The sequence below is a fragment of the Danio rerio genome, chromosome 24 (genome assembly GCF_049306965.1).
Source record: "Danio rerio strain Tuebingen ecotype United States chromosome 24, GRCz12tu, whole genome shotgun sequence".
Lineage (NCBI taxonomy): Eukaryota > Metazoa > Chordata > Actinopteri > Cypriniformes > Danionidae > Danio > Danio rerio.
In genome coordinates this window covers 32312459-32325404 of record NC_133199.1, presented here as the reverse complement: position 1 = coordinate 32325404, position 12946 = coordinate 32312459, and the positions used below count along the sequence as shown (strand labels likewise).

General features: G+C 36.9%; 1 protein-coding gene across 1 annotated transcript in view; it reads left to right on the top strand.

Annotated features, from left to right (window-relative positions):
• bcl2a (BCL2 apoptosis regulator a) overlaps positions 1-7272 on the top strand; it is a 91465-nt gene extending 84193 nt beyond the window's left edge. Inside the window, 1 exon segment of the mRNA NM_001030253.2 lies at positions 6755-7272. Coding sequence (NP_001025424.1) covers positions 6755-6889 — 135 coding nt within the window. The 3' untranslated portion in view covers positions 6890-7272.
• The last annotated feature ends 5674 nt before the right edge of the window (positions 7273-12946 follow it).

Sequence of the window (12946 nt, the reverse complement as noted above, 5' to 3'; positions counted from 1 at the left end):
AGATGTTAATCCAGAAGTGCATCATACTTGGGGAAAGTCATGATGTGCTTATCTTAACTTGCCTAATTAACCTAGTTAAGCATTTTAATTGCAGTTTAGACTAAATACTACTAGCATCTTGAAAAATATTTATTAAGATGTTATTTACTGTCATCATGGCAAATTTGAAATAAATCAGTCATTAGATTAATTATTACAACTTTTATGTTTAAAAATGTTCCCTTTTTAAACATAAATTGGGGGAAAATATACAGTGGAACTAATAAATCAGGAAGTCTAATTATTCTGACTTCAACTGTAAAAAGTAAACTAAAAATACTGAAATGATATTAATGCACTGTAAACATATCTGCCAACACTCCCATTTTTCCCAGGAATCTCCCGTATTTTAGACCCATCTCCCACCACTCGCTCATTTTGTTATTTCTTCCGGAAAATTTTTGTTATTTCACCCTGCCGCCACAACCCTCAGCTTTTTGGTACAGTCTGTAACAAATATATCGTATAGTATCCGATGGCAGCTGCCGCTCGAAACACTAACACTACAGTATAGTTACTAACCCGATTCTCAACTGTTATTCAGACAAACACACACTGCTGCCCCCCATCCCCCCACCGCCCTGGTTTCCAGGAATTTTAGAGACAAATGTTGGCAGGTGTGAATGTAAAGTGCATTTTTCTATATTTTAAAAGCATCATTGTTTCAGTCTTTAGTGTAACATGATGCTTTTAAATATGCTAATTTGATCCTCAAATTCATAAGAGGATATTTAAATTATGAATATCTTTTCATTCTTTTGCTAGAGAAAATTAAAAAAAAAACATGGAAGATCTTTACACAGCTTTGACCAAATACTGACCCTTTACTTAAAAAAAAAATTTTCTGCATACCTTTAAAATTACAAGCAAATGACTAAATCTTAAATGAAAATTCAAACAAAACTTAAAACATCGATAGTTATATAACTATACTGTTTTACACTCCACTATAATCACACTTACAAAACAATTTGTGAATAAAAATGTAAAATAATTCATAACTCTTAAAACACTTTTTAACCCATAAATGAAATTTCTGCCATCATTTGCTCACCCTTGTTTCAAACCATTTATTCATTCATTCATGTTCTTTCAGCTTAGTCACTTATTTATTAAGTTTTTGGGCAAAACAAATGCCTTCCAGCCGTAACCCTACTCGTAAACACCCATACAATCTTGCAAATACACACACTCATACACAACAGTCAGTTTGGTTTGTTCTGTTCACCTTTAGTGCATGTGTTTGGACTGTGGGGGCAAACCAGAGCAGGGGAGGAATCCCATGCCAACACGGGGGGAGAACATGCAAACTCCAAACAGGAATGCCAACTGACCCAGCCGAGGCTCGAACCAGCGTCCTTCTTGCTATAAGGCGACAGTGCTAACCACAGAGCCACCATGCACCCTTGTTTCAAACCAGTTTGAGATATTTAATCTTTTAAACACAAAAGAAGATGTTTTGAAAAATTGTGGAAACCTGTAACTATCGACTTCCATAGCATTTTTTTTTACTATGGAAGTCAATGGTTACAAGTTTCCAACATCTTTCAAAACATCTTCGTTTGTGAAGACACTGAATATCCATTAGTCAAACTACCAAAAACTAATAAATAAATAATGAGTCCATAATCTTTTACACAGTTCACTTCTTTATGTTGCATCAGCATATTTTAATCTTAAAAACCTGAGAAAGCTGCTCTTCGTGTCTCTGTGTTCCTGTGTACCTGTCAAGCCACGGCCAGTTGCATCTTATGTTTCTGGATTCAGTAGCTCTTGTGTCTCAGCATGATGTGCTGGAAATTCACATAGGCTGCATTGCATTGCTTTCTCTCTCTCTTACTCTCTTCGACTGAAGTTCTCTTGGCCGTGAAATACAGAATAATGTAATCCAAACAGTTGGGCGCAAGGCGGCCCCCTCACTGGGCCATCCCAAACCCAAGCAGCGCCTGCAGGATGATCACGCACCGCTGTCAGCCACAATAAAACCAGAGCTTTACTTATTAAGTAGGGAACTGTGTGCTGCATGGGGATCTGGAGATCCAGATACACACACACAGATGCTTGCTTGTGTTTTAGGATGTAGATCTAAAGGATGCTAAAGGATATTCCTCTTAAGGATTCTGATACCTCAGTTATGTATCTTAAAGATTTTAGGAAGCGTTTCAAAATTGACATTCAATTTTTATTATTTCTGTTTTCAGAAGGACAGATATACTGTATAACAAATTCAAAAACTGATTATAGACCTATTTTTAGGTGTCTAAAGGCATTTTTAATATTTCTCAGTTGTCCATAACTGTAAATTAAAGCTATTTAACAAGAAATGTGTTAACATTATACATTTTTTTAAAAGTCAGTAACTACAACTAGAAAAGCTCGCAAACTTTATGGTAGCTTGAGAAAGCCTCGTCTGAAAGTTTGAAGCTTAAAAGTTTAAATAATTGAAATAGTTTACGAAGTTTAAAACAGTCAGAACTACATATATATTTTAGTTTGCATGTTTACGTAGGCACGTTAGTTGCAAGGTGGTTGCTAGTTTGTTCTGAGTGTTTGCTAACATATTTTAGCATGGTTCTAGCATGAATTAGCATGTTGCTAGTATGTTTCTAACACCAATTAGCATATTATTAGCATGGTTCTAATATGAATTAGCAGGTTGCTAGCATGTTTCTAGTATAAACTAGCATGTTGTTAGCATAAATTTAGTATGAACTAGCCTGTTTGCTAGTATGCTTTTAGTATAAATTAGCATGTTGCTATAATGATTGTCGTTAGTATGTTTCTAGAATGATTGTTGTTTGTATGTTTCTACAATGATTGTCGTTAGTATGTTTCTAGAATGATTGTTGTTTGTATGTTTCTACAATGATTGTCGTTAGTATGTTTCTAGAATAATTGTCATTAGTATGTTTCTGTAGATTAGTATATTGCTGGTATGATTTTGGTGTGTTTTTAGTATGTCCAGTGTAAAGTCAATGGCAGTTTTTTTTGCAATAGAAGTCTATGGGACAGTTGCTATGGTGCTGTAAGTGGTTGCTAGGCTGTGGCTAGTTAGTTGAAACGGGATCGGTGGTTGGCAGATTGGTAATAGCAACTCGAGTGAGATTAGTTTGGAGTTAGTTTGGTGGTTGTAGTATGAACGTTGTAGGAGGTGATGCGTTCTTAAAATAGTCTAAGAAAAAGAAGATGGAAGAATATGTTGTATAACAGTATATTGGCTTTCTCAAGCCACCATAATGATTTTATGTCTACATATACTGTAAGATTCATGGTTAATTTTAAGTATGCTTTCCTAAAAATCTAAATTGTGGTTCAATAAATCAGCCACATTATCCAATAATCAATAAAATGCATTAAAAATCATTGTTTAACTTCAGGACATGCTTCAGGAATCAGACTATACTGTTCAACTCTACATGTTTGATTCATTAAAAGGAACTGTAGCACACAAAAAGTCATTTGTTTAGTATTTTAATAAAATCTGAGTGCAAATCAGTTCACGTAAATATGTTTGACTTAAATAAAATGAACCACCTCATAAGAGTCATTTGTTCATGAATCAGACCACACTGTATGTTTCCAAACATGGATTCAGTGGAATCAGTGAACAGTAGTGCAGTAAACACTATCAATGTTTTAGTTGTTTTTGTTTTTTTGAGAGTCAGCCATTGACTATCGATTCTGATATTCACATTCCTCCCAAAAACCCTGCACCTTGGTGGATCCTGCTGGGGGTCTTTGATTAAACCCAAAAACACCAGTCGAGGCACACTCACACCGCATTCACGTAAATGCAAAGACACATTCACACGTTCACAAACACCTTCTTGTTTACGCAGGGGGCCAATCCCTCACGCTGCTTCACCAACAGCCTGAAGATCGAGACAAATCGATGGTATCATTTGATTGCATCAGCAATGTTTTGTCGTGTCCGTGACCTACGGCTGTGAATTCTCCTGGAAGTTAATTTCGAAAGGGACTGTCCCATACTATTCATTTACACCGCCAGCTCTGGGGAAACAACCTAATTATTTTTTTATAAATGGACGTGTAAACAAGAACTCTGTCGTTTCATCATGCCAAATGCAGATTGTAGGATTTGGTTATACAGATGCATGAAAGATGTTTTACTTTAGTGGAGAAGGAAACGGCGTCTGTGCGTAGGAGTGATGAGACAGTGGAAGTCCTGGCATAGAGACTCTGGTTTATACACTCTTCTTCCTTTATTTCCCTATTTCCTCCTCCTCTTCCTCTGTGAGTGGGCTCAATGTTGTGGATTTGAGCTGTCTTCTTTGTGCTTGCCCCCTCTTTCGCTCGACGTGTTTCTCTCTCCGGGCTGGACGGCGTCCCGGAGGAATTTGTATACACAGATGTGGAGTGTCTGTTGAAGAGGAGGGATGCAGTCGTTTCAGACACCCTAGCGAAATGCCTAATTTCCCTATACATGGCAATTAGATACACTACACATTACAGACCTTTCTATCAGACGGTGTTAAATGTGTGACATAGATTTGCCTGCTTGTTGCCTTTTCGTCTTTTGGCAGAATTAGGGCTTTAAATAATGATTCATTTGGTAATTGATAATCCAATGATTTGATTGAAGTGTGTATTAATATCCACATTTCAATTCTTGGAAATCATTTTGTGTGCATATTTGACCTGAAATATATATGTTGGTTTCTCAAATGGTTTTTTGTTAATAAATGACTGTGTGTCTTGTTTAAGAGAATTGTTCCTGAGAATTGTGCATGTTTGCCATTATTTACAGAAGATCAATGTCTTTAAGTTTGATAGTCATTTATTTATTCATTCGTTCACTAATTTTACTTCGGCATAGTTCCTTTATTTAACAGAGGTCGCCACAGGGGTATGAACCGCCAACTATTCCAGCATATGTTTTAGCAGCAGATGCCCTTCCAGCTGCAATCCAGTACTAGGAAGATAGTGGTTTATATACCTGAAATATCTCGCATTGTTAGACAAGAATCCTTTAAAAGCTTATTATAGCAGTCTCTTTAAGAATCACAGCGCAGCCCCAAAATACAAACTGCTATTTTAGCAATTAGTTATCTTTATATTTTGGTACTTTACTTTACATTTTACCCTTACTATATATCTGAACCTAAAGATGCATCTGAAAAATATCTACAGTATAAAGAAAAGCAACACCTACAGTACACTACCTGACAAAAGTCTTGAGCCTATCCAAATTTTAGGATCAACAAATAATAACTTGACTTCTAGTTGATCATTTGGTATCAGAATGGGCTTATATGAAAAACAAAGACCTCTAGATTATGCTTATTTTACCAAAATAAATTATGATCATGCCCTGATTTGTAGTTAATTTAATTAGGACAGGAAGGTCTGACTTTATGCTTGAACAAAACCTTTGTAATTTAACAGAAATAATGTCCAGTATAGAATATAAAGTCATGGTGCAGTTAATAAAGAATCAATATTGTGTATGACTCCCATGAGCTTGGACGACTACATCCCTGCAATGACTCAAAAAAGGTATTAATAAAGTCATCTGAAATGGCAAAGAAAGCTATCTTGCAGGACTCCCAGAGTTCATCAAGATTCTTTGCCTCCTTCTTCATCTTATCCCAGACATGCTCAATAATGCTCATGTCTGGTGACTGGGCTGGCCAATCCTGGAGCACCTTGATCTTCTTTGCTTTCAGGAACTTTGATGTGAAGGCTGAAGTATGAGAAGGAGCGCTATCCTGCTGAAGAATTTGCGCTCTCCTGTGATTTGCAATGTAATGAGCAGCACAAATGTCTTGATACCTCAGGCTGTTGTTGTTGCCATCCACTCTGCAGATCTCTCACATGCCTCAACACTGAATGTTACCCCAAACCATGATTTTTCCTTCAGCCAAACTTGACTAATTTGTCCGAGAATCTTGGGTCTATGTGGGTTCCAGTAAGTCTTCTGCAGTATTTCTGATGAATTGAATGCAGATGAACAGATGATTCATCGAAAAAAATCTACTTTCTGCCACTTTTCCAAATGATCAACTAGAAGTCAAGTTATTATTTGTTGCTCTTAAAACTGGGATCCTTTACAAGACTTTTGTCAGGCAGTGTACAATTACAAAGATGTCACAAGCCATACCCAAAGCAATTTAAATGCCAATGTGTTGCTGCATACACCCTTTTGTTAGGTACAGAGGAGGATTTAATTTGTTAATGTGTGAAAATATGACCCTTATCCGCTCAATCTGTAACAATGCAGATAAAAGAAAATGAGTAACTGTATAACTAAATACTGTATAATTAGATGCTGTCAGTACACCAGTATTTTACATTTGAGTGTCTATGCAAACATAAATAGGCTAAATCATAGAACCATACTTTATTTAAAAAAATACTTTATTTATATATAATTATTTAAATATTTGTGAGAATTATCACAGTAATGTTGAGGCAAATCAAATCTAATCAAAGATGCTGTAAGACTGTAATAACAACCCATTTTACCTTAATTCATTTAGCAGTTTCATGCACCATAGACCGCAGGGGCAAGCAAAGGGTATAAAATAGATACATACATAGGAAATTTGCTGCAAGTTTGGTGGTCATTCCACAAACAAACAAACATTTAATTTGATTTATTTGGCATTTATTATCCATGCTTTGCTCATTTTCACTAGTGCAATAATGTGATTTCTAATTGTCTGCTCCTAATACCCTTCTGTTTCTCTTTCAGGATGCCTTCGTGGAGATGTACGGTCAGCAGAGAGACTCTGTGTTCCACCCGTTTTCATACCTAACAAAAGTGCTCGGCTTGGCGGCGCTGGGCTTGGCAGGAGTGACCATCGGAGCCTTTTTTGCTCAGAAGTGACAGCCTCTGCGGTCTCCATGCCAATCTATTTCACTTTCTCTGCCTGTCTCTCCTCTTCAGCTTATCAAAGCATCTTTCAGCGCTGCACTGCCCCGCTAAGCTCGGCTCCAGTGCCCTTCAAAGGCCGCCGCTGATCCGATGGCCCTCCAGCCGCGGGAGCAGCGGTGCTCATGCTCTATCACCCTCTCTGGAGTGAAGAAACGCAAAGAAAAAGAATACAGAATGAGGACTCGCAGGAGCGCTGCCACACTTTTGACTGTGATGCTCGTCACTGCCATGTACAGTTGCACTCGCACAGAGATCGACACACAAAACACGTGCACAAATGCTCACATTCTTCATATGGATGCAAAAATACAAAAAAAAAACTTTTTATCTTCAAAGTTTGTTTTTTTTTATGTGCAAAACAAGTACAAAAAGATTTTTAAAACTTAAGATTGTGCTTTTTGACATTTTGATATCAGGTTTTTGGCATTTTGTAGCATGAATCCTTAAAAAGAAAAAAAAAAGGCGAGAGGAAAACAAAAAGGTTTGCCGGCGTGAATGTAAATAACTTCTCCACTATCTGCATGTGTGGAGAAAAAGACTCTTCAGATACATTTTACTGCATGATGGAATTTTAAACTCAGTCACCCAACTTTTTTTTGTGATGATTGGCTGTGTTTTCTTTTCTTTTTTTTTTGTTTATTTCTGTCCCTTACTGGATGGACCTCTTGAGATCTTCCCTCAAACCAACAGATGTCAAGCATTCCTCATTTAAAATGTCCTCTTTGATTTATTCTTTGTCTTACTAGGAAACGTAAAGAACATGCCGACAACCAGACTGAAGCCAGCTATCATGAGGCCATGGGCCAGAATGGGTCACAAATTCTTTTAACCTGATTAGCCCATCTTGAATGTAAAGACTGGAAGTTTGACTTCTGTAGGCTTTCCTTTTGAATATTTTATATTCACGTGCATTTTTCCCCCCACTTTTTTGTACATATATATTTTTCTGGTTTGACTGGTTAAAGAAGTTTCAATGTTTAATTCCATTTCTTGAGGGCAAAATGTATGTGTTACACTTTATTTTGATGGTCCGTTTGTTGAATGTAAGTTTCATTGCAACTAATTCTCATTAGATTATAAGTAGACAGTTAGTGTAAGTTGACATGCACTTGCAAAGTTTCTTACAGTCAATTAAATGTTTGTTTAGCAGCAGTATCAACAGATATTAAGTACACAGTCTACTAAAACTCAAATGGACCATCAAAATAGTGTTTCCAATGTATGTGTAACGTCCTTGTACGTGTAGTTGTGAGTTTGTAAATAGTTCATGTTGAGAAAGCTAGACTTGGTTGAGTTCTGGTGGGGAGCGTGGAAAGCTCAACCAGGTGTGTGTGTGTGGAGATATATGAAGATGAAACAGGCAGGTGGCAGCTGGAAGCAGAAGTTCATTCAGATTGGAATGATAGGTATGTAGGGCTTTGAAAAGACTCTGTACACAGCAGACTATGTAATACATGGCCCAGGTGTATCGGTTTTCCCTCCCCAATGTTATCTTTTTGGCTTAGTAGACTGCAGACCCCTTGTGAGCTGTAGATTTTTGGATGCTCCCACAACCAAAGAAATACGATCCGTCTGCTTCCATCCCTGAGAGACCCATCTAGGGCTATACCGCTTCTTCCGCCGTATGTTCCAATGAGAGGGTTGATTTTCTCTTTCACAGGAAGATACTGAGACACCAGCTTGTCCTGAAGTATTTTTTCAGCTCTTAGATGTTCATTAAAGTCGCTGGTGTAAATTTTTTTCCAGGGAGATCAATGAGACCAAACAAAGACTGTGCAGAAATTGTTCCACGTCTTGTACTTTCAGTTGTACCCACTTTTCATTTATGAGCCCAAAATTGAATGTTTAATACAATGCAAAGACTAAAATTGAAATTTTAGATTTGGCATCTTTTCAGTTCATTGGTGTGAATTTGAATTGAATTAGCCATGTCCCACATGAAATTGAATTGGAATGACAGGAAGGGGAATTCACTAATTTAAAATTGAGGGTAATAGTGTCTGCTAACATTTTCAGCAGAGCCAAGACATTTTTTCCCATAAGGATTTAAAAGATTCTTTGTTAAAGTGTAAACAAACTAGCTAAAAGTTAAATCATAAAAAAACTTTGATTTGAAACTAAATCAGTTAAGACCTGGGTATTCTACTTTATTCTATTCTATTAAATTGTTGGGTTTGTGGGATAATTGGTGGGTTCATTGGTTTCTTATATAAAACTTAGACTTAAAGGGCACCTATGATGAAAATCATATTTTTTGAAGCTGTTTGGACAGAAAGGTGTGTAAGTTTAGTGAGTCCACAGTCATATTGGGGTGATATAGAGACAATAAGTCTTTTTTTTAAGTTTCCTGATGTTGAAATAGAATCCAAATCCCTCCCATTTTTTGGCCCACCGCAACATGACGTAGAAGTGTGGTTTCCCCGCCCACTGAATTGATTGACAGTCGCGTATTAACATTTCTCTGTAGTAACGTGCATAAACACAGCCTGCGCAAAGCCACTGGGATTAAAAGATCTGTTCAGCTCCCTGTGATCATCAGTCATCATCAAATGTGATCAAGAAATAGTTTTACAAGTTTATGATGCACGTTTGAAATGAATTACAGTGAATTTACTGTCTTTATCACCACAGCCGCATGTCAGAACAATTATAGAAGGAAACGCTTTAATCCCGGTTTGTGGACGTTAAATCAAGTTAATTTTGATGACATTGTGTGTGACTCATCGTTGCAAAAAGACTTGAATTTACTCCACAACAAATACATCAAATAATCATTGGGAAATTTCTTACTGTAGTAGTATCACAAACGTTATGTGAGATTTGTTATTTGTTACTGTGCTGTTTATCTGATGCTGTCGAGTCGGAAATTGAGGCACACTCTGACAGGCACGTGGGAATAGTGGGCGGGGAGAACTAGCAACAAGGGCGCAGGTTACAAAAACAGCTACATTGTGTTGAAAGCAGAAAATTCTAATATTATGAAAGCTAAAATAAATGACCTGATGGGTGTTTTGAGCTGAAACTTTACAGACATTTTCTGGAGACACAAAATAACTATCTTAAATCTTGAAAAAGGGGTAAAAAGGGTGCCCTTTAACACTTACACAGAATTTAAGTTCACTTCTTCCAATTCTGTTTCATAAATTCAATTCAATTTCATATGATGCACCAGACTTAAATAAACAGAATAAACTGAATATTTAACGTGAATAGAAAAACAGCCTGTGATGGATAAAAGTACAGTACATGGTTCAGTATATAACATAAACGTTTTTGTTTTTTATTTTTCTATTTGTTGATATTTTTTGTCCACTGGAAATCTGTGGAATGTATATTTCAGTATTTTATTGGCTAACGACTCCATAGTATAACACAAAGTGTACTCCATCCCCTCACAGTCTTATTTTCATTCCAGTCAACCTTCGATCCAAGAATCCGTATCGGGAGTGACTTTATCTATCAACACAGCTCTCTGGAGTGATGTGTAGCGGTACAAATTAAGCGTTCGCTATTTAATAATGTACTATATTTCTGCCCCCTTTGTCAGGTGGTGCAGGACTATCAGAATATGTTAAAGCAAGTTTTGAGGACTCACACTGTAAGATCATTTTACTTTAGCTGCTAAAGATCTAGCAGTGTAAGAGAACAGGGTGTGGAGTTGAGCTTCTCCCTGTTTCTGCACCGTTTGAAGCTGCTCGTGGATGAACCAGCATAAAAACTGCCACTGCTGGAGCGGAACTAGTCCATCCACTCCTAATGTCTCGCTTTCCCTCAGGTCAGGAGAAGCTGAGAGCTCTATTACAATCTAGAATCTAGATGCGCCTGCTTATGTGCGAGGAGAGGTTTTTTGTCATCAACCTGTGATTTCTATTTGCAATACGGTTTATCCAATTTCACTGCATCTTTGAAGAAAAATGCCTCTTAAAAATGTAACCGAGCAGTGATTGTTTGTTGTAGAAGTTTGATTTCATTTTAACTAAGGGATGTGTTCACATTTGGCGGATTTGGTTCAGTTAAAATTTAATACGACTGCTGTTTTGACTCCTTTATAAGCTCTTGATCAATTGCGAACTGATGCCATATCATATAGACACACACAATGACCTCGTTTAGCAGAAAACACAGCATTGTTTTAGACGTTCTGTCTCAAAATATACTCCATAAAGGCTGCTTGTTTTGTTTTGCGACTGTAGGTTTCGTCTTAAAAATGGCAGCATGGAAGCTAAGCAAACCAGAACCACAAAGAAAACTGAACTACAAGTGTGAACACACCCTAGGATGAAATGGAAAGATGCAGTCTAGTAGGTGGATGTGTGGATGAATTGTTTTTATGTAAACTGTGGGTGTGCATGAAAAATATTCGCATTGTGAGGAGTCATTCACACAGAACCGAGTGAGAAGGAGATGACAAAAAACATGCAGCCTAGAGCGCCTGTGTGTTTTAAGAGTCCAAAATCATGTGTGGGATGCTATTAAACATTTTTTAAATGTGTTCTGTGTGATTGGCCCCTTTAAACTGTGTCCTTACCATGTTCTCAAAATCTAACTCTCATAAATCAACATTTTAAAGCTTAAATGTGGCATTTTATGTCTGAATTGACTGTTTTCAGACAGGTTTCCCATACAATTTCAACCCAGGCTTATTCTGAAAATGTACAGCTATATACTTTTCTGCAGAGTTTTTTTGCGAATCCACCAGAAGCTGCTGCGTACGCTTTTTCAGATCTCAAATTTCTCTCACGAGTGCCATTTGCGACTGCTGTTCTTGCATAAATCCAACAGAAGTTGCTGTCTGATAAGCCCAACCAATAGTGTTTTCAAAAGCAATCCAGAAAAAGAAAAGCCCTCACCTAATTTTTACCACGTTTTCTGATTTTACCACATTCTCACACAGTTATTAGCTTGTTTATTTTATTTTTTGGCTTTTATTTTTGTCTTGTCCGCTTTCTGGAACTATTCTTTGGTGCATTTAAACCCCATCATAGTGGATAACTCCTCTCTTTGTCTCAAGTCGGCCGACCTACATGGCGAGCTACTGGACAAACTGGTAACAGTAGAAAAGTCATCCACATGGAATTAAGCGGGCAGCTGGTAAGCGCAAAAAGGAATGGCGTCATACTGCCCCGTATCCTTCATTTTAAAAACTAAATGCAGCCATAAGTATTTCTGGCTACATAATTCACACTCTCTAGAAATGTATATAGGGCTACGTTTTCAGAATGAGCCACTGTTGATTGACAATTTGCCCAGAGACTAATCCCACAAAAACACCTGATTGGCTGAAACAGTGTTGGTGTTCTTGAGCAGATCAGGATGTTCAAACAAACAAAGAAATGTTTTGAAAACAACACAAAGCTGCATTTTTTTCCAACCTACACTTTAAAACTCACCAGTCAACTTTACCCAATGAAATAAGTTTAGTTAACTCAAAATTTACTGAAAGTTAATTCTACTTATTTGAAAAGAGTTTTGAACTCAGTGTAATGAGTTAAATATTTCATTACTTTAACTTAAATGGAGTAAGTTCGCAGTACTCATATAGATTAGTTTAACTAAAATGGTTTGTTGCAATCGGTTTTCTCAAACGGTCTGAGTTGCCTTAACTTATTGGGTTTTACAGTACTCAGTTTGAGTTCTCTTCATTCATTGAGTTGTACTGTGCTTAAATTGCTTCATTAACTCAAGTAGATAAGTTCACAGTACTCATTAAGATTAGTTTTTGAACTTAAATTGTTTGTTCCAATCGGTTTCCTTTAATACTTTAGCTTAACTTCTTGCGTTTTACAGTGTACCGGAATGTCTCATTTTAGCTTTAAATATGTTCTGGAAACATTTTGTTAGGACGCGGTTTAAGAGCGTGCAGGGAAAGTACAGTGGGTGAAACTGAGTTTCAATATTAAACTATTTAAAATAATCTGTATCTTTTTTATGTAAATGATCTTTCATCTCTTTGCAAGAAATCGGAAATTTGAATGTAAAAATAGGATCGTCCCATTTTCAAAGTTTGTA